Source organism: Lepidochelys kempii, chromosome 7 (assembly GCF_965140265.1).
Source record: "Lepidochelys kempii isolate rLepKem1 chromosome 7, rLepKem1.hap2, whole genome shotgun sequence".
NCBI lineage: Eukaryota > Metazoa > Chordata > Testudines > Cheloniidae > Lepidochelys > Lepidochelys kempii.
In genome coordinates, this window is record NC_133262.1 from 102,163,766 (window position 1) to 102,185,490 (window position 21,725).

General features: G+C 44.2%; 1 protein-coding gene across 4 annotated transcripts in view; it reads right to left on the reverse strand.

Moving 5' to 3' along the window:
• The window catches only part of PTPRE (protein tyrosine phosphatase receptor type E), a 266,402-nt gene that overhangs the window by 11,766 nt on the left and 232,911 nt on the right, over positions 1–21,725 (reverse strand). For 3 of the 4 annotated variants that reach the window (XM_073354051.1, XM_073354052.1, XM_073354054.1), the window contains 3 exons: positions 13,291–13,425; positions 9,193–9,318; positions 5,201–5,352 (listed from right to left, as the gene is read on the reverse strand). In XM_073354051.1, coding sequence (XP_073210152.1) covers positions 5,201–5,352; positions 9,193–9,318; positions 13,291–13,425 — 413 coding nt within the window. The remainder of the gene's footprint in view (positions 1–5,200; positions 5,353–9,192; positions 9,319–13,290; positions 13,426–21,725) is intronic. The other variant, XM_073354053.1, reaches the window with a different exon arrangement.

The window sequence follows — 21,725 nt, forward strand, 5'->3', positions numbered from 1 at the left end:
TGGGGAGAGGAATCCGTGCTATCAAAACTCTGTTCCACTTTTCGAAATGCCAAAACCTTTGTCAAAATCTCCCAGGGCATGAAGGACAGAGGCCATAACAGGGACCCGAAGCAGTGCCGCGTGAAACTTAAGGAGCTGAGGCAAGCCTACCAGAAAATCAAAGAGGCTAATAGCCGCTCTGGGTCAGAGCCCCAAACATGCCGCTTCTATGATGAGCTGCATGCCATTTTAGCCACCACTACCCCAGCCGTGTTGTTTGACTCCTTCAATGGAGATGCAACACGGAAGTAGGTTTTGGGGACGAAGAAGATGATGATGATGAGGTTGTAGATAGCTCACAGCAAGCAAGCGGAGAAACCGGTTTTCCCGACAGCCAGGAACTGTTTCTCACCCTGGACCTGGAGCCAGTACCCCCCGAACCCACCCAAGGCTGCCTCCTGGTCCCGGCAGGCGGAGAAGGGACCTCTGGTGAGTGTACCTTTTAAAATACTATACATGGTTTAAAAGCAAGCATGTGAAAGGATTACTTTGCCCTGGCATTCGCGGCTCTCCTGGATGTACTCCCAAAGCCTTTGCAAAAGGTTTCTGGGGAGGACAGCCTTATTGCGTCCTCCATGGTAGGACACTTTACCACTCCAGGCCAGTAACACGTACTCGGGAATCATTGTACAACAAAGCATTGCAGTGTATGTTTGCTGGCGTTCAAACAACATCCGTTCTTTATCTCTCTGTGTTATCCTCAGGAGAGTGAGATATCCTTCATGGTCACCTGGTTGAAATAGGGGGACACTCAGAGGTGCCCGTTCCTGCTGGGCTGTTTGCCTGTGGCTGAACAGAAATGTTCCCCGCTGTTAGCCACAGAGAGGGGGGAGGTTTGAGAGGGTAGCAACGCGGTGGGGGAGGCAAAATGCGACCTTGTAACGAAAGCACATGCGCTATGTATGTAATGTTAACAGCAAGGTTTACCCTGAAAGAGTGTAGCCACTGTTTTACAAAATGTGTCTTTTTAAATACCGCTGTCCCTTTTTTTCTCTCCGCCAGCTGCATGTGTTTCAATGATCACCGGATCTTCTCCTTCCCAGAGGCTAGTGAAGATTAGAAAGAAAAAAAACACACTCGTGATGAATTGTTCTCTGAGCTCATGCTGTCTTCCCCCGCTGACAGAGCACAGACGAAAGCGTGGAGGCAAATAATGTCAGAGTGCAGGAAAGCCCAAAATGACTGAGAGGAGAGGTGGCGGGTTGAAGAGAGTAAGTGGCGGGCTGAAGAGAGGGCTGAAGCTCAAATGTGGCGGCAGCGTGATGAGAGGAGGCAGGATTCAATGCTGAGGCTGCTGGAGGATCAAACCAGTATGCTCCAGTGTATGGTTGAGCTGCAGCAAAGGCAGCTGGAGCACAGATTGCCACTACAGCTCTTGTGTAACCAACCGCCCTCCTCCCCAAGTTCCATAGCCTCCACACCCAGACGCCCAAGAACGTGGTGGAGGGGCCTCCGGCCAACCAGCCACTCCACCACAGAGGATTGCCCAAAAAACAGAAGGCTGGCATTCAATAAATTTTAAAGTTGTAAACTTTTAAAGTGCTGTGTGGCATTTTCCTTCCCTCCTCCACCACCCCTCCTGGGCTACCTTGGTAGTCATCCCCCTATTTGTGTTATGAATGAATAAAGAATGCATGAATGTGAAGCAACAATGACTTTATTGCCTCTGCAAGCGGTGATTGAAGGGAGGAGGGGAGGGTGGTTAGCTTACAGGGAAGTGGAGTGAACCAAGGGGCGGGGGATTTCATCAAGGAGAAACAAACAGAACTTTCACACCGTAGCCTGTCCAGTCATGAAACTGGTTTTCAAAGCTTCTCTGATGCGTACCGTGCCCTCCTGTGCTCTTCTAACCGCCCTGGTGTCTGGCTGCGTGTAACCAGCAGCTAGGCGATTTGCCTCAACCTCCCACCCCACCATAAACGTCTCCCCCTTACTCTCACAGATATTGTGGAGTGCACAGCAAGCAGTAATAACAGTGGGAATATTGGTTTCACTGAGGTCTAAGTGAGTCAGTAAACTGCGCCAGTGCACCTTTAAACGTCCAAATGCACATTCTACCACCATTCTGCACTTGCTCAGCCTGTAGTTGAACAGTTCCTGACTACTGTCCAGGCTGCCTGTGTACGGCTTCGTGAGCCATGGCATTAAGGGGTAGGCTGGGTCCCCAAAGATAACTGTAGGAATTTCAACATCCCCAACAGTTATTTTCTGGTCTGGGAATAAAGTCCCTTCCTGCAGCTTTTGAAACAGACCAGAGTTCCTGAAGATGCGAGCGTCATGTACCTTTTCCAGCCATCGCACGTTGATGTTGATGAAACGTCCCTTGTGATCCACCAGAGCTTGCAGCACTATTGAAAAGTACCCCTTGTGGTTTATGTACTCGCCGGCTTGGTGCTCCGGTGCCAAGATAGGGATATGGGGTCCGTCTATGGCCCCACCACAGTTAGGGAATCCCATTGCAGCAAAGCCATCCACTATGACCTGCACATTTCCCAGGGTCACTACCCTTGATATCAGCAGATCTTTGATTGCGTGGGCTACTTGCATCACAGCAGCTCCAACAGTAGATTTGCCCACTCCAAATTGATTCCCAACTGACCGGTAGCTGTCTGGCGTTGCAAGCTTCCACAGGGCTATCGCCACTCACTTCTCAACTGTGAGAGCTGCTCTCATCTTGGTATTCATGCGCTTCAGGGCAGGGGAAAGCAAGTCACAAAGTTCCATGAAAGTGCCCTTACGCATGCGAAAGTTTCGCAGCCACTGGGAATCGTCCCAGACCTGCAACACTATGCGATCCCACCAGTCTGTGCTTGTTTCCCGAGCCCAGAATCGGCGTTCCACAGCATGAACCTGCCCCATTAGCACCATGATGCATGCATTGGCAGGGCCCATGCTTTCAGAGAAATCTGTGTCCATGTCCTGATCACTCACGTGACCACGCTGACGTCACCTCCTCGCCCAGTATCGCTCTGCCAGGTTCTGGTGCTGCATATACTGCTGGATAATGCGTGTGGTGTTTAATGTGCTCCTAATTGCCAAAGTGAGCTGAGCGGCCTCCATGCTTGCCTTGCTATGGTGTCCACACAGAAAAAAGGCATGGAACAATTGTCTGCCGTTGCTCTGACGGAGGGAGGGGCGACTGATGACATGGCTTACAGGGTTGGCTTACAGGGAATTAAAATCAACAAAGGGGGTGGCTTTACATCAATGAGTATTTCAGGCAGGACTTCACAGAGGCTTCCAATAAGAAATGGTGCACCTAAGTAATTGTTCTTATTGGAACAATGAGGTTAGTCTGGCCTCTGATTGATACATGGCTAGATTTACCTCGCTGCACCTTCTCTGTGAGTGACTGCAGTGTGATCTAGAGGAATGAGTCCCCTAGACGGGGGGGGGGGGGGGGGGGAGCAGCAAATGAGTAGTTTCCACGATATGCATCTGATGAAGTGAGCTGTAGCTCACGAAAGCTTATGCTCTAATAAATTGGTTAGTCTCTAAGGTGCCACAAGTACTCCTTTTCTTAAAACAAATCTGGTCTATTTCTTGTTTTGATCCACTCTATCTATCTTTTACATCTTTGGCTGGCAGCAGACGGTGCAGAAGGACTGCAAGCCATCCACATCTCATGGCTGCTTGGCAGAAGATGGTGCAATAGGACTGCTAGCCATCCGTATCGCCTGCCTGCTCACCATAAGATGGTTCAATAGGACTGACTGCAGGACTAAAGAGAATGACCTGGTCAAGTCACTTCTAACGTAGTCCCTGCATCCATGTCTGCCCAGGCGCTCCTGGCCAACGTGGCCAGGAGCATCTCGGACATGACGATGACGGCTACCAGTCCTACTGCACCGTCTGCTGCCACAAGGCAAGGGGTTGCTGCTGCTGTGTAGCAATGCAGTACCACGTCTGCCAGCACCCAGGAGACATACGGTGACGGTTACCTGAGCAGGCTCTATGCTTGCCGTGGTATGGCATCTGCACAGGTAACTCAAGAAAAAAGGCGTGAAACGATTGTCTGCTGCTGCTTTCATGGAGGGAGGGAGGGAACGGGGGCCTGACGATATGTACCCAGAACCGCCCGCAACAATGTTTTAGCCCCATCAGGCATTGGGATCTCAACCCAGAATTCCAATGGGCAGCGGAGACTGCGGGAACTGTGGAATAGCTACCCACAGTGCAACACTCCAGAAGTCGACACTTGCCTCGGTACTGTGGAAGCACTCCGCCGAGTTAATGCACTTAATGAACTTAGAGCATTTTCTGTGGGGACACACACACTCGAATATATAAAACCGATTTCTAAATTATTTCTAGATGAAATTATTTCTAAATGAAATTAGTGACGTTTGTGCACCACACCCAAGTCAACAGGCAGATTAAAAGGGGGTAATCTGAGGACTCCAGATATCACCAGAGTTGTCCTACCACAAACTGCTGATGTAAATTGGCATAGTTCCATTGACTTGAGTAGGCAATTTATACCACCTGAGGATCTTACCCATTGGCTTCCTTCCCCTCTTAAGCATGTGGAAATCACTGCATAATCTTTCCCAAAAAGGGGAAATTAGAGAGAGGTGATATTTATTATTTGTACCGAGGTAATGCCTGGGAGCACCACTCATAGAGCAGTCACAGAACAAAGAGACGATCTCTGCCCTAAAGAGCTTACATGCTAATTACAAATTGTCAAATTTCCTTCAACACGTTTTAGAATAATACGTTCTGTGGATGAAGGGAAAGCAGTGGACGTGTTGTTCCTTGACTTTAGCAAAGCTTTTGACACTGTCTCCCACAGTATTCTTGCCAGCAAGTTAAAGAAGTATGGGCTGGATAAACGGCAGTTGTATTTTCCCACTCACAAGACTGAATGAAGCTCAGGTGCAAGCATGTATTTGAATGTTTTATTCCTCAGGCAACTGTAATCGACACATATCCTCTCATCACTAGGGCTAGTGGTTTGTATTGTTTACTAACTAATCCAGGAAGAAACAGCGTTTTGGTTTTGGTTTGTTTTAAAAAGTACTGTCCAGTCACTTGGAATAGAACATTGCCATGATAATCACCAAACCAGAAGAAAGGGAAGATGGAGAATGTTATGCAGATCATAAATAATAGGTATGATTACAAAATTTTAAAAAAGCAGGGAAGAAATAAGTCTTACCTGCAATGCACAGTAATGGGATGGTTTCCTGTCTGCTGCTGCTGTTTTTGGACAGCTGCAATGAGATCAATCATTCCTTTTCCTTCAGCAGGAATTCCAATTTCAGGCCATCCATGAAAATGAAATTGTCGGACAAGTCTACTCTGCTTCTCCTGATAATTCAAAAGTGTGGCAGGAACAGATTTAATGCAGTTAAAAGTGCAAGGACACTTTTTTTTACCTTTAACATTTCTTATAAAAAAATTGTAACATGATATAGGTGCCATTTTCAACCTGGTGCATGATAAATTAATCAAGCAGCTCAGGTAGTTCCATCTCTTAATGCCTTGTGTAGTATACTGAAAATTTACCCTATAACTTCCCCTTTGATTTGCACAACTGTTTCATCTAGCTCGTTCTAACGGCATATTTTAGAGACTATTAATTTCAAATATGAAAATCAATGGCTTAAGGTCTTCATCACTCTTAAGGCTGTATTCAAAATGTCAGTGAAAACATCAAGCTCACAAACTGAGAACCTTTTAGTAGTCTAAACCCTTTTATTCAGTTTTGTCCAACTTTATTTGTTATACGAAAAATTAACCACCTTTGCCCCAGCGATGTTGATTATTTAAACATTCTTACAGAAAGGGTATAGATGGGTTTTTATTTCATTACAGTTTTCTATTATGACTTCTCACCATTGCGTGATTATTCCAAATATAAGTACTATGAGCCAGGTCTGACAGAGTGCTACAAGGGTGCACAAGAAGAGGGAGCACGCAAACTACTGTCACAACTGCACACTCATAGACCTTGGTGTGAAAGAAGCAAGGTAACGCAGGAAAAATACAGGGCAATCGAAAACGGATAATTCTGTAGAATATTATAGTCTCTTTGTATTGATTTGAATAATACTCAGAGAAATATTATTCCATTTCAAGTGGCATTACTCATTAGTTCAGTATCTGTTGACTAAAATTTAGGGCTAGATTGTGCTTCCTGTCTGGATAGACTGTGTGGGTATACATGGAGAAGCTGGAAAGAGCTTCTTGCCTCCTTGATACAGAGGCCAGACTCCATTGTTGTCCTTATGTTCCCCTGGGCACAGGGGCTAGTCCTGGCTAACCAACAAGCCACCTCAAAAGATGGGGTTATAACTGGCCAGGCTTGGAAAAATGTGGCCTCTGCACCCTCTTGGACCTTAACTACACTAAAATTTCCCACTGTTGCACTATTACTGGGAACAATGGTGGGAGCTCAAATCATCCACCCTTCCTCAAAAGCAAATGTAGGTGACATATAGGTAAAAACATCAGCGGCTTGTCTACACTAGAATTGCTAAGGTTGCCACCACAGGTAGGTAGTAGTGCACCAGTGGGACATTTTTAAAAAAAGCTCAGGGCAGAAAAACCCTTCCTATTTGGCGCACTTAATCATATTTGTGCAAATCGTTTGTCCCATCCTCCTCCTTCTCAGCTGTGTGTGCAGTAGGATGTTCTTGAATGCACTGCCTCAAATGTTGCCGCTGCTGCTGCTTTATGTGTTTGTTCTCTGGGTACTCTATCCTCTGCACAGGCATTATGGGTTAGTCATGCGGATGCACCCAGATTGCACGGACATTAACACTCTTAGGCAGCATGGTAAGTGCAGATGCAGAGCATGAAAGTGATGGCGAAAGAGCTGCTGTGTGAACATAAACTGAATTGTGTTATTTGTGCTTCTAATGCAGGGGCAGGCAAACTTTTTGGCCTGTGGGTCACACTGCAGTTCCGAAATTGTATGGCGGGCCAGTTAGGGGAGGCTGTGCCTCTCCAAACAGCCAGGCGTGGCCTGGCCCCCGCCCCCATCCGACTTCCCCTGCTTCTTACCCCCTGATGGCCCCCCGGGAATCCTGCCCCATCCAACCACCCCGCCACTTTATGGCCCCCCTGGGACTTCTGCCCCCTGCCCACCCCCCGCCGCCCCATCGAAATCCCTCTCTACCTTCCTGACTGTCCCCCCCAAGATCCCTGTCCCCATTCAACCCCCCCCGTTCCCTGTCTTCTGACCGCCACCTATCCACATTCCCACCCCCTGACCACCACCCCGAACTCCCCTGCCCTCTATCCAATCCCCCCTGCTCCCTTATTGCGCTGCCTGGAGCATCGTTGGCTGGCAGCGCTACAGGGCTGCACCAGGGCAGGCAGCCGTGCCACCCAGCTGGAGCCAGCCAAGCCACCGCGCAGCACAGAGCACCGGGTCAGGCCGCGGCTCTGCAGCTGCGCTGCCGCCCAGAGCATTGCGCTGGTGGTGCGGTGCGCTGAGGCTGCGGGGAAGGGGGACCAGCAGGGGAGGGACCGGGGGTTAGCCTCCTGGGCCAGGAGCTCAGGGGCCGGGCAGAAGGGTCCCACAGGCCAGATGTGGCCTGCGGGCCGTAGTTTGCCCACCTCTGTTCTAATGGTTTACAATATCACAGTAAGAAGTCAAAGCATGCCAGGGCATTTGTGTAGCAGCATGCCTATAACAATTCCTTAGTATATTTCATAAACTCATTGCTTTGGCTCAGTTCCTTTTGTCTCATGCGTGTGTGTGTCCACGCATAAACTTTAGTCATAGTCAGACTCTTAGTTTTACTGCGGGAAAACTAAGAATTTTCAAAAAACAACGATGTGATCATTTACCAAACAAATGATGAAGTTTGTAGTGATAGTCATAACCCTGTGATATCCTAGGTCTTGAACCAAGGCCTGGGAGTCCCCAGACAGCCACTCAATGTCTGCTGAAATCTAGTGGGCCGAGAAGCTAGTAGGCCGATAGCCTCAGCCAAGGTACTATCCATGGGAACCCTGACTGGAGGATCACCCTGCTCCACAGATTAGTCCAACTATGCTATTTAAGCCAGAAGGAGGCACAGGAAAAATGTCTGAGCAACAAGGTGATTTCCTGTTATAGCTGCACAGGACCCTGCTTGTGCCTGCCTCTTGCACCAACCCTGTTCCTGATTCCTACTCTGCTTCTGGCTCCTGCCTCATCTCGCCTTTGCTCCTGTTTCCACCATGCTCCTTCTCTGTGCTTGATCCTTACCTCTCCTCCAGTTATGCCTTGACTCCAATCGTCAGTTAGCAGTCATGGCTCTGACCTGGACTTCGACTTCTGACCCTGGTTTGACCTTTGGTTCAGGCATTTGATCTCTGATCCTCACCATCAATTCCTGATTCTGACTCTAGCTTGACCCCTGGCTCTGGTAACTAGTAGTTGACTCTCGTGCGGACCCTTGGCTTGTTCCCCAACCTGGATGCCTGCTCTGCTCACTAGACCTGACTCCTGCTCTGACGACTAGGCCAGACCACCTACATCCTGGTCCATAACAACCACACAAGTTTCAAGAATGGCCCTGAGAGTATCACTCGGACTCATAGATATTAAGGTCAGAAGGGACCATTATCATCATCTAGTCTGACCTCCTGCACAATACAGGTCACAGAATCTCACCCACCCACTCCTGCAATAAACCTCTCACCTATGTCTGAGTTATTGAAGTCCTCAAATCATGGTTTAAAGATTCCTTCGATTACAGGATTCTACTTGTCTGGAAACATGATTCAGTTGATGGTGGGCAGACGTATTTGTGTTATACAGAGATTTCATTATAATTTAATACATTTTTTCAGCAACATGCATGTGCATTTTTTTACTACAATTCCCAACAACAATCAAAAGAACTGCATTGTTTAGCATAAAATAAAACCACCACATTAAAAGAGGGAATGTTGAATTGGCCAGAATTTCCATTTGATTAATGTGATGTGACTCCTTAAACATAAACTGTTTTATATAAGTACTTTCTCCTAATTAATAAAAGGCTAGATGACAGTTAGCTGATATAAAACACACATTATTTCTCACAAAACCTATGTAATGTATTGTCTTGGCTTGCCACAAGACACAAAAACACACGTTCATAAATCTATGGTTTATCATGGTTATAAATAGTTAAAAGTGTAGGAAACACTATACTTTCAAGATAATACCTGATTGAATGTGATTATGAAGTCCCTTATGCTTATGGCATCCAAAAGACTGTCATTCTTTATCTCTATATTTATCTCTCCATGAGTTACAGAGCCCTCTGATGGCCAGTACTGAAAACATTTTTCCTGTAAAATTGAATCAGAATAGTAAATGTTCCTTGCAACATTCTCTAATCTCTAAACTGTCATGCACATCTTACAAGGTCATGCACAGCATTTTAGACTTGTTCTACAGAACTTCTGCAGTGAAATGCCTAATCAGTGTCTTGCCTAGACCAGCTATTGCGTAAACCCCTTGCACTATTTAAGATATTAGTAGTAAGTTAATTCAGCACTTCACGGTGTTAGAAAACAAGCCAATATACAAAATATAGGTGATAACTATGCTGGATTTGGGACAAAGGGAAAAAAAACAATTATTAATGATGTTAATGTATGAAAACACTGGTAGAAGTAAAAATGGGGAATTAATGCCCTCCCCCCAAAATGAAAGACAAACAAACCTGGGACTAAGTCCAAAAACCAACTCTTCAGATCAGTCATGCCATTGTGTGAGATACTATACAAAGGTTGCTTGTGCAACCATAAGACATCCCCCTTGTGCACATGACATTATGATATAGTCTTTAACTACATGATCCCTTACAATTTTTTTCCACAGGACCCTTGCCTCGTTCAATGCACAGGATGGACAGTGCTCAGGGAATAAAAGTTATTCAGTTTTTCTTTTTATCCCTATCATTCAGTGTGACCTCCTGCCTTATTTACTGCATGCTATCCAAACCCTGCACTGAATACATAATTATTCATTTCTTCTATCTTTTCTAGGGCACTCATCACCATAATATCTGAGTGGCTCACAAATATTAATGAATTTCATACCACATCTCCCCTCTGAGATAACAAAACATTATTTGCCTCATTTTACAAATGGAGAAAACGGAGACAAAAAAACTTGCCAGTGGCACACAGTGAATCAGTGACAGAGATAGGATGCAGGACTTTCTGGCTCCCAGCCCTGTACAGATTCCTCCAAACCACATTGCCTTATTACAAGCAGTGTTGTGCATCCGCATCAAGCATATACTTCATGTGCAGTTGTAATGCTCCACACTTTTGCAAAACAGGCCGAGGTATGTCAAGTTCGACAACCAGAAAATGAGGAACACTGCCAAATTGAGGTTTAAATTACTTGCCCAGTATTGCATTGGAAAACTATGGCAGAGGCAGGGATAGCAGTGAGTTCTCCTCTATGGCATTCACCTGGCTTAACCACAAGAGCATCCTTTTTCTTCCTGCAGTCTCCTGCCTTGTTTGCTAAACACCTTCCAATTTCTACAGCAAACAAGGTAGGAATCCTACAAACAGCCACATTCACTACATAACCCTGATTCATATCCTGAGCACCGTTGTCCTGAAATAGGCAGGAGTCCATTTGAAACTACTACTGGTTTTACTATATGATCACGTAATTAAATTCATATGTACAAGAGGACCAAATTAAAAGCTTGCACAGACAACTGTAATTCTTGCATTACCTAACTTTGTTCTTGACTTTTCAAACTAAATAACATTCTTTTAATTTTTTGTATGTAGTTTCCTATGATTTTTTAAAAAGTAAAAAGGTAAAACCAAATTTTACTATGTACTACAGTAACAAATGCCCCATTATGCACCATCCTCAGGGTTTGAACCTGAACCTTCAGCACTGAAGCACAGCTTGTACTACAGGACTCACTTCATTAGCTGATCAGAAGAAAAGGGTGTTATCCTAGAGGGAGGAAAAGAGCCACTAGAGGAAGGGTTCAGGGTGACTAGGTGGAACCTGGCTCAGTTCTCGTCTCCCTCAATGAGGTGGGGAGAGCTGCTGCCCACATGGTCTCCAACAGGGATGGGTTGATGAGCCTTTGGGTCCATTTACTGGTGGGATGGGGAGAGGATTTGTCAGGGAAGCCTCACCCAACTTTCCCCACAATCCACTTCAGCTGTATGGCAGCAGCCAGAATGTATACTTCTGGAGTCCCTATTCTAGTGTCTATCTTGACATGAGTAAGGCTTTCGATACTGTCTCGCATGACCCTCTCAACAAACTAGGGAAATACAACCTAGATGGAGCTACTATTATGTGGATGCATAACGGGTTGGAAAACCGTTCCCAGAAAGTAGTTATCAGTGGTCCACAGTCAAACTGGAAGGGCATATCAAGAGGGGTCCCACGGGGATCAGTTCTGGGTCTGGTTCTTATCTATATCTTCATCAGTGATTTAGATAATGGCATAGACAGTACACTTTTAAAGTTTGCGGATGATATCAAGCTAGGAGGGGTTACAAGTGCTTTAGAGGATAGGATTAAAATTGAAAATTTTCTAGACAAACTGGAGAAACAGTCTGAAGTAAATAGTCTGAAATTCAATAATTCAAATGCAAAGTACTCCACTTAGGAAGGAACAGTCAATTGCATACATACAAAATGGGAAATGACTGCCTAGAAAGGAGTACTGCAGAAAAGGATCTAGAGGTCATAGTGGATCACAAGCTAAATATGAGTCAACAGTGTAACACTGTTGCAAAAAAAGCACACATCATTCTGCAATGTATTAGCAGGAGTGTTGTAAGCAAGACATGAGAATTCTTTCGCTCAACTCCATACTGATTAGACATCAACTGGAGTACTGTGTCCAGTTCTGGGTGCCACATTTCAGGAAAGATGTGGACAGTTGGAGAAAGTCCAGAGAAGAGCAACAAAAATGATTAAAGGTCTAGAAAAAATGACTATCAGGGAAGATTGAAAAAACTGGGTGCGTTTATTTTGGAGAAGAGACGACATAGGAGATATGATAACAGTTTTCAAATACATAAAAGGTTGTCACAAGGAGGAGGGAGAAAAATTGTTCTCCTAAACCTTGGAGGATAGGACAAGAAGCAATGGACTTAAATTGCAGCAAGAGTGGTTTAGATTTTTAAGAGCAGGTCAGACAAACACCTGTCAGGGATGGTCTAGATAATACTTAGTCCTGCCATTAGTGCAGAGGACTGGACTAGATGACTTCTCTAGGTCTCTTCCAGTCCTACAATTCTGTGATTCTATGATGGTTTTGAATGTTGCTGAAATTTTGCTGACAATTCAAGCAACAGAAGTGACAATGTTCCAAAGCATATACATTTCAGCTAAACCTGAGTGGAATTTCATGAGACAAAGAAAAGGCACTTCTCTAGTCCAAGGTCTGCCATATTTTAAAGGCCTGCTGCAAACAGTGGAAGAGTTAGCACTTCTCTAAAAAAGGCACCCAGAATATTTTATAATGAAGTGTTATGCAACCTAAATATAAGGGTGTGATGAAGTAGGGAATTTTCTTACTGTTTTGTATGAATATTGTGTGTGCCTCAGTTTCCCCTATGGTCTGCATATTTAATCAGGTGGTGGGGAAGAGAGTTTATTGTTGCAGAGGACCAGGTGTGACATTGCCTAGCCGCCTGGACCCCAGACAACATCCTGGACACTTTGGAACTTAGCAACTGCTGATCCAAAGGCCCTCCCCAGCTTGGAAGCCAGCTGGTTTTGGCCAGTGGAAGAACAAAGGGCTGAAGAGAGCGAGCTCAGGTGATTTGTTTGCCTAGGAAAGAAGACAAAGGAGAGGCTTTTGGGAAGTGCTATAGTGTGGTCAGCAGGAAGGAGGATCGTCTGAGCCCACTTGGACTGGGGACAGACCCAGTTGGACTGTGCTGTAACTTTCTATTCTTGAGGCTATCACAGAATCATCAGGGACATACAGAGCCAAGAAAGAGCATTGGATCATAGGGTCACTACCTGCGCTAAATAACAACAACAAAAGTTTGTGCAATTCATTTTCATGAATTTTTAGTCCCCTGAATAAGGCATTCTATTGTACTTGATGTCTATGAACGTAGCTGTATTTTAAATGGACAAAATCTAGCATACACAGGCCCTTTGCTTTTACCTGTAGGATGGTCAGCCCACGGGGGCAATGGGCACAGAATAATCAATGCAGGGAGATTCAAGGCAGGGAAGGAAAAAGGATGTATTAACAGAAAGAGCTTGGACCTTATAATTACAAACTTTGCACAACCAAATCATACCTGCTCCCTTTCTTGAACTTCTGTAAGCATAACAATCGTGTGACATTTCCACTCCCACACCATTCGCCAGAAGTCTTCCACTGTATGAGGAAGTGGTCCTTGGGTTGCAATGAAATAATCCTTCTGACGATAGCCCTTCACAGAAAGATAGAAGATAGCTCATCACTGATACAGTTTTGAAGGCAGAAACTTCCCCCCCCCGTATTTTAAATTCTGACCCATTCTTATCAGTATCTCCTAGTTACCTAGAAATACTGCATCATCATTTATTCTGAAGCCCGAGTGACATTTATTAATACTTAGGGCCAGATTCTGTCACCTTCACTCATGTTAGTACTCCACAACTAGTCACACTGATTTCAGTGGGGCTACTTTCAGAGTAAGATATTACTCACCATGAGTAAATGTGACAGAATCAAGCCCTAAATCAGTGGTTTTCAAACTTCTGTATTGGTGACCCCTTTCATGCAGCAAGCCTCTGAGCGTGACCTCCCCCCCTTATAAATTAAAAATGGGAGAGTTTAATTTAATTTAATGGGAGCTCAGTGCTGTCAGCCACGAAGCTGACAGCTCTCTACCCCCAGGTAACCATCTTGTGACCCCCTGAGGGTTCCTGCCCTAAATAATCTGCTTTTCTAAAGATAATATAAAAACAATATTAGTCAAATTGTATGCAACAAAACAAACCATTCTGTCAGCAAGAGAATTATATGCTATTGTGTCAAACAGAAACTTTCTGCATGGGCAAGTATAGATTAAATGGTACGTAGAAACACATGTTCCAGTTTTCTTCTTGGAGTTTTCCATATGCAATACATTGTTTAGTTTGGTTGTAAAAATTGTTTTCACAGCTGAAAAGCACTCAGGTTAAAACAATCTTGGAGAAAATTCCAAAACCTGAATGCAGAAGCAAATATACAAATATGAAAAAGCCTTAGAAGACCTAGAAATTGCTTTGTTATGCATATTTGCATACTATTAGCTGTATTTTAAGTAGTGATGACAGAACCCTATTATGATACTTTATGTTCATTTCATTTTCAGCTGATCTTGTACAGTTATAGCCAAAATCTCAAAGGGGATTCAAAACAGCTCCAAATTTGTGCCCATGATCTCACACAATCATTATCATCAGCAAAAACTGAAATTAAGGTATTATTAAAATTAATAATCACACATTTGATATAAATAAATAGACATTTTAGTTACTTTCTTCATGATCCCTGGAAAGTGGGAAACCTTAGAATCCATTTTTAGACATGGGTGAAAAAATATAAAAATATCTTAAATTATGTTGTTAAAATTACACATGACTTTGAAAAACTATGCTTAAAATAGTCTAAACTAATACTGCATAAGCATTATGACAAAAACGTTCTGAAAGCATTAAATGGCTTTTTACCTTGGCAAGTTAACGTTGCTAGCACTGCAGAATGACTTACCAGATTTATAGTTACATCTAGAAAGCAATATCTTAAGACAGGCGGTTAGTAACCCTGGGTAGGATAACTTTTTTACCTCACTGTTCATACTACTCTTGATGAATTTGGAAGCTAACTATATATGAACTATATTAAAATGTATAAGGAAGTGAAAACTCCCTTCAATTCTAAGACCGCTTTCACCTCTCTCCAGCCCTCCAAAAGACTCTACTGCTTTCTTAATAAACAGTGATTTGCTTTTATTTCAGAAAAAGAGCAACTGTGTTTGAAAAAGAAAGTAGAGGAGGCAAATTTAAATTAGGAAGGTGATCAGCTACCTAAGTCATCATTACACAGATCCACCAGTTAGTTTAAATATACAACTATTTCTGACTAAACTTTAATCATCTTACAACGTTACTTTAAGAAATACACCATTAGAAAAGTTTCAGAGTAACAGCTGTGTTAGTCTGTATTCGCAAAAAGAAAAGGAGTACTTGTGGCACCTTAGAGACTAACCAATTTATTTGAGCATAAGCTTTCATGAGCTACAGCATCCGATGAAGTGAGCTGTAGCTCACGAAAGCTTATGCTCAAATAAATTGGTTAGTCTCTAAGGTGCCACAAGTCCTCCTTTTCTTTATTACCATTAGAAAAAATATTGAGAGGAATAGCAAAGTCTAAGATGAGCGAGGATGGATGCTTAATTCCCCTTGCCACTAGAGATACATTCCTCCAAGTTAGGGTGGGTGTACATTGGTGGACAGAGTGGGGAATCTTGCATTTGAGTTACAATGTGGGAAATCACTTGCTGCCTCTACTGTACTGGTTATGTAGATGAATAGAGGACCTAAATCTCTACAGCTGTCAATTTGACACCTTTCAAGAGCATTAAATTAGCTAAAAATGTAATTGTGGAACAATTGTCGAAAATGTTTCAAATATTTCATATGCTTCTGTTGCATTTAATATAATTCTCTACATAGCTGGAAGGCAGAGAGAGTCTGCAAAGTAGTATAATCTTCTGTCAGAATGCCAAGTTAACATAGGCTGTTTCGTGCTGCTAGTGAATATATCTAAAAGGTGGTAAAATAAAGCAGATATTGATATTCAGGAAGAACTACTATTAAATTTCACTATGAACTCTGTTTAAACTAGCAAGTTGAAATATTCTGTTTTATTATGTGAAATCTATCTAAAAATGTTCTCACGCTATTGCCAGGTGGAACTGATGAAATGACATATTTGAGCCTCACCAGAAATATGGAAAAAGCAAATACTCATACTCATGAATATCTAAATACAAAGCAATTTTTTTCATTATTGCTTTTATAGAACCATGTAATTATGAGGTCACATTTTCAGCATTGGGTTATTTTTTTTTCATATAGAGCGTACGGATAATCATGTTTAAAGCAATGTTAAATTGAGTGCTGTTCAAAGATAAAGTTAAAATGGGAGAGCACAGTTCCAAACTGGACCACTGGGGAAGCTGTTCATTGTAGCTCCCATCTTGCAGACCAGCAGCACCATTTTGGGAAATACATGTTAGGTGGGAACAGGGAAGTTGGCTCTTGAAGGAAAAATGAGAGAGCAATGTGCAGTGGCTAGGTACAGCTGGGACATGGGAGGACAGGGCTTTACCCTTTACTGGGTCAACTCTTCAACAGTCAGAGAAGCTCAATCCAAAAAGGACCAGGACAAAATAAGATAGGGGATAGCTCCTAACAGAGACGACAGCCCTGCTTAGGGAAGGTAAAGATGCTAGAGAAGTGGCTGTGAAAGTTTCATTCACACTGCAACAAAGTTTAGTTCAGCTTCTCAAACGAGTATTTATGTTCCAGTATATTCCTCCCATCTGTCCAGAGTGCAACACTTCCTTCATTTTAAATCACTGAGGACAGGTTTTAACAGGATTTAGCCAAAATGGCTTCAGAAAAAGTGAAGGTTTTAGGTTTCCAAATACACATTGTTTTTATTTCTATTTTTAAACACTTGGGAGGTGCTCAGGTAGGACACAGATAGGGGCCTTTTAAGTACCAGCTGGACGGACAGACAAACTGACCTTCATAACATAAATAGTTGCTTCTTTATTTATTTATTTATTTATTTATTTACGACAGACATTTAATAATCCATTTGCTTTGCTAGTTTTCAACCCATTATAGTCATTTATATAAAACAAAGCACAAAAATATATTATTCTCCTTCTTAAACTGTATAACATAGGAAAACAAGGTACAGATGATGTGGTCATACCTCATAATAACTGCATGTCTCTCTCACGGATACTTTAACACCAATTTAAATCACCAAGTCCCAATATACAAATTTCAACCTACTTCAAAGAGAAGACTGATTGGATCTGAGGCACCATCTCCAGAGCAAGGGCAGCAGCGTCAATGTATTTTCCTTCTTGCTCTGTCCTGATGGTTGCGGTGGCCAACACATGTGATCACCAAGGGAAGCCAGGTTCTATGCCTAAGGGAAAGGATCCTAAGAAATTGGACCTCTTTGGACAGAAGGCATACTTATCAGGGGGCCTTCAACTTTGTGTAGCAAACCAGTGAGCCCTGCTGGGGCACTATGACTTTAATATGTGGGATTCGTTGACTAAATTCAAGGAGCTGCTCCCCCAAGACTCCAGACAGGAGATTTCCTTCCTAATTGAAGAAGGAAGGACCATGGCTCGGGCCTCCCTGCAGACAGCCCTGGATGCTGCTGACTCCGTGCCAGATCAATGTCGACCGTGGTTACATTGCATAGGAGCTCTTGGCCGCAGTCCTTGGGGCTCCCTCAGGAAGTGCGACAGACTACCCAGGACCTCCCTTTCAAGGGATCCTTGCTTTTCTCAAAAAAGACATATGATAGGCTGCACAGCCTTAAGGATTCCAAGGTAACCTTGAAATCCCTGGGACTTTATGTACCAACAAGTTCAAGGAAGCAGAATAAGCTGCAGAAGATGAGCCGTTACTTCCCTCAGATTGCCAGGCAGGACCAGTGGAGAAGAAGGAGCAGGGGAAGGAGGAGAAGGAGCCCCAATCTTCCTCATCAGAGCCTACGCAGTCAGCTCCGAGGCATGCCAGGTCATCAAAGCACTCGTTTTCACAAGACACTCAAGGTTGACATCACAATCCCCTCTGCATTGGATCCAGCTGGCCCCCATTTTCCAGCTGTCTTTCTTATTTCCTGGATGCCTGGACCCATACCACCTCAGACTCTGGGTTCTCAGTACGACAGAACTAGGTTATACCAACCAATTCCTGTCCACCCCAGTGTCTCATCCCCGCTCCACGTCCCTCTTCAGACACCCTTCTCATACGCTCCTGTTGGAGCAAGATATCCAATCCCTCCCTCCAATGGGAGCCATGGAGGAGGTTCCCTTTCACTTTAGAGGAAAGGGGTTCTATTTCCATGACTTTCTAATTCCGAAAGCCAAAAGGAGTCTCACACCCATGCTAGACTTGTGACGTCTCAACCGATATCTCAAGAACCTGATGTTCTGCATGGTTTCCTTTGTCCACCATTCCCTCACTGGATTCCGAGAATTGCTAAGGCACCCTTGATCTAAAGGATACTTACTTCACATTTCGATCTTTCCTAAGGTTTGTAGTAAACCAAGGTCACTACCAGTTCATGGTTCTCCCATTCAGCCTGTAAGTCACCCTGTGGATTTTCACAAAGTGCATGGCAGTAGTATTGGCCTTCCTCAGAAAAAAGGGAATCCACGTATTCCCATACCTTGACAATTGGCTGGTCAAGGGCCAGTCCAGAGCTCAAGTAGAGGTGAACACCTGTCTCATTCAATCAACCTTCAATGCACTGGGCCTTCTGTTAAATGTCCAGAACTCCATCTTGATACTGGTTCAAAAGATAGAGTTCATCAGGGTAGTGCTCAACTTGTTGTAAGCAAGGGCTCTACTTCCTAACGACCAGTTCCTCTTGATTGCATCCCTGATAAGATCTCCCCAAGGTCATCGGATCAGGACTGTGAGAAAGTGCCTGAGTTTCCTGGTCACATGGTATCATGCACATATGTAGTGCAACATGTGAGGCTACAACTCAGACCTCTGCAAGCCTAGCTAGCTATGATCTACTCCCCATCACCTGGACTCAGTGCTCATGGTTCCTGTCCACGTCCTCGACTCGCTCACATGGTATGTGGAGGAGTACCTTCTCAAAACCCCAGCCATCATTGTCTCTGGTATGCAAAGCATCAGCCCTCAGCTGGGGAGCCCACCTAGGGTCTCTTAGAACTCAAGGTCTTTGGACTCAAGAAGAGCTTTCCCTGCACATCAGTGTCAGGGAGCTCAGGGCAGTAGGTCTAGCTTGCCAGGTGTTTCTACCTCACCAGATGTGCAAATCCATTTTTGATCCTCAAGGACAATATGGCATCTATGTTCTACATAAACAGGCAGGGCAGGGCACATTCTTCCCCATGTCAGGAAGCACTCCACCTGTGGGAGTTCTGGCATTGGTCATTCCATCAATCTAGAGGCATCTTACCTTCCTGGGACTCAGAACCAGTTAGCAGATCACCTCAGCATGTCTTTCTCCTTTCACCATGAGTGGTTTCTCTGTCCAGACATTGTGAGGGATATCTTCCAACAGTGGGGGATTCCCCTCATAGACCTGTTCGCCACCTGAACCAACAGGAAATTCCACCAGTTCTGCTCCCTGAGAAGTCACAGCCCTAGGTCTCTTGCAGATGCGTTCCTGTTACCATGGATAAGGCACATGTACTACACATTTCCTCCTTTGCCACTTATTCACAAGGTTCTGATGAAGATCAAATGGGACCGAGCATAGGTCATCCTCATAGCCCCGGCATGACCCAGGCAACATTGGTTTTCCACCCCTCAGGCATATTGGTGGAGACACCACTACAGTTTCTGTTGCACCCAGACTTGATATCCCAGGATCCCAGTTGGCTGCTACATACAAACTTTGTGTCTCTTCACCTGGCAGCCTGGAAGCTCCATCGCTGAATCCAGAGGAGCAAGTTTGCTTGGAGCAAGTCCATGAGGTCCTAATGGGCAGCAAAAAGCCATCCACCAGAGCTACCTACCTTGCAAAAATGGAAGCAGTTCTCCGTCTGGTTTTCCCAACGACAAGTCCTGCCCCTGTAGTCATCCCTACAACTCATTCTAGACCACCTGCTTCTGCTAAGACAACAAGGTCTAGCCCTTTCCTCAGTCAAGGACCATTTAGCAGCTATCTTGGCCTTCCATCCCATGATCGACAATCATTCTGTCTTTTCACACAACACAGTTGTCCGGTTTCTCAAAGGTCTAGAAATGGTGTACCTCCAGGTAAGGGATTCCACCCCTACATGGGACCTAAACCTTGTCCTGTCAAAACTCACCGGACCCTTGTTTGAACCTCTGGAAACATGCTTGCTGTTACGCCTCTCCTGAAAACTAGCCTCCCTGGTGGCCGTCACTTTAGCCAGTTAAGTTTCGAAGACCCAAGCCCTCACTTTGAAACGCCCATATATGATCTTTTTCAAGGAGAAGGTCCAGTTGCAACCACACTTATCGTTCCTTCCAAAAGCTGTCTCGTAATTCAATTGCAGTCAAGCAAGTTTTCTGCCAGTGTTCTACTCTAAGCCACATGCGAATAGAGAGGGACAATGCCTCCACTCGTTGAACATTCGGTGTGCCTTGGCTTTCTACATACAAAGAACCAAACCATTCTGCAGATCCACTAAGCTATTCATAGCAGTAGCGGAAAGAATGAAAGATCTCCCCATTTCTGCACAGAGAATCTTGTAGTAGATTATTTCATGTATCAGAGCATGTTATGATCTCACGAACATCTCACCCCGGCTAACTTAACAGCTCACTCTATGAGGTCTCAAGTGTTTTCTGCTTCTTTTTTGGCACAAGTTTCAGTTCAGGACATCTGCAGTGCAGCAACTTGGTCATCGGTTCACACATTCACAACACACTATGCCATTACACAATAGGCCAGAGATGATACTGGCTTTGGCTGGGCTGTGTTACAGTCAGCCAGTCAATTTACAAACCTACCGCTAGTGCAACTGCTTGTGAGTCACATACATTGTAATGGACATATACAAGCATCAAAGAAGAAAAAATGGCTACTAACCTTTCTGTAATAGTTGTTCTTCGAGATATCCATTCCAAACCCACCCTCTCTTAGAGGTGATTGGCAAGAAGAAACTGAGTGGGGTTGGCAGGGCCCTTTATACTGACGCTATGAGCATGCGACACTAGGGGGCGCTAGAGCCAACCCAACGGATACCACTAGGGGAAAAAATTCTGGCAACTGTGCTCGGGGCGTGCACACATCTACATTGGAATGGACATGTGCAATATATCTCAAAGAATAGTTACAGAAAGGCTAGTAACCATTTCTTCTTGGGGATGGCACTGAAATGGTACAGTTGTCCATTTCCATAATGCCCTGGACAAAGGCCAAATGCTCATGGTGATTTATTTATATCTGTAAACTGTCTTCAGCAGTGCTGATATGACTGCAAGCCACAGTAGAAGTAAATAGAATTGCTTTAGAGAGGTTCCACTACCTCCTTTCAGAGCATTCCCAGAATTTGATGTTGAGTGGCTGCTCCTTCTTCCCTGGGGTTCTCAGTTATAGAGTCCTGCTGAGCTCACTGTGTCACCTCTTTTGTCTATTTGAAGCACTGAGATAACTGTGTGGCAATACGGCTATAGTAACATCAATATTCCAACAACCATCAATTCCATGGCCAACATTTTAAACTGTGGGTACCTAAAGTTAGGCACTGAAGTCTAAGTACAGGCAACTAATTAAAAGTTGTCTGGACTTGTAAAGGTGCTGTGTATCTGCAGTTCACAATGAAGTGAGAAAGGGGGAAGCATTCTGAGGATCTGTCAAAGCCTACGTGACCGATTCTATGTGACTTACACTGATGAAAGTCAGGAGGGGCTATCCTTTGTCAATGGAGTTAAGCCAGTGTAAAAACAATGTAGGAGAAGAATCAGGTCCTATAACTGCTCCTTTCTCTGA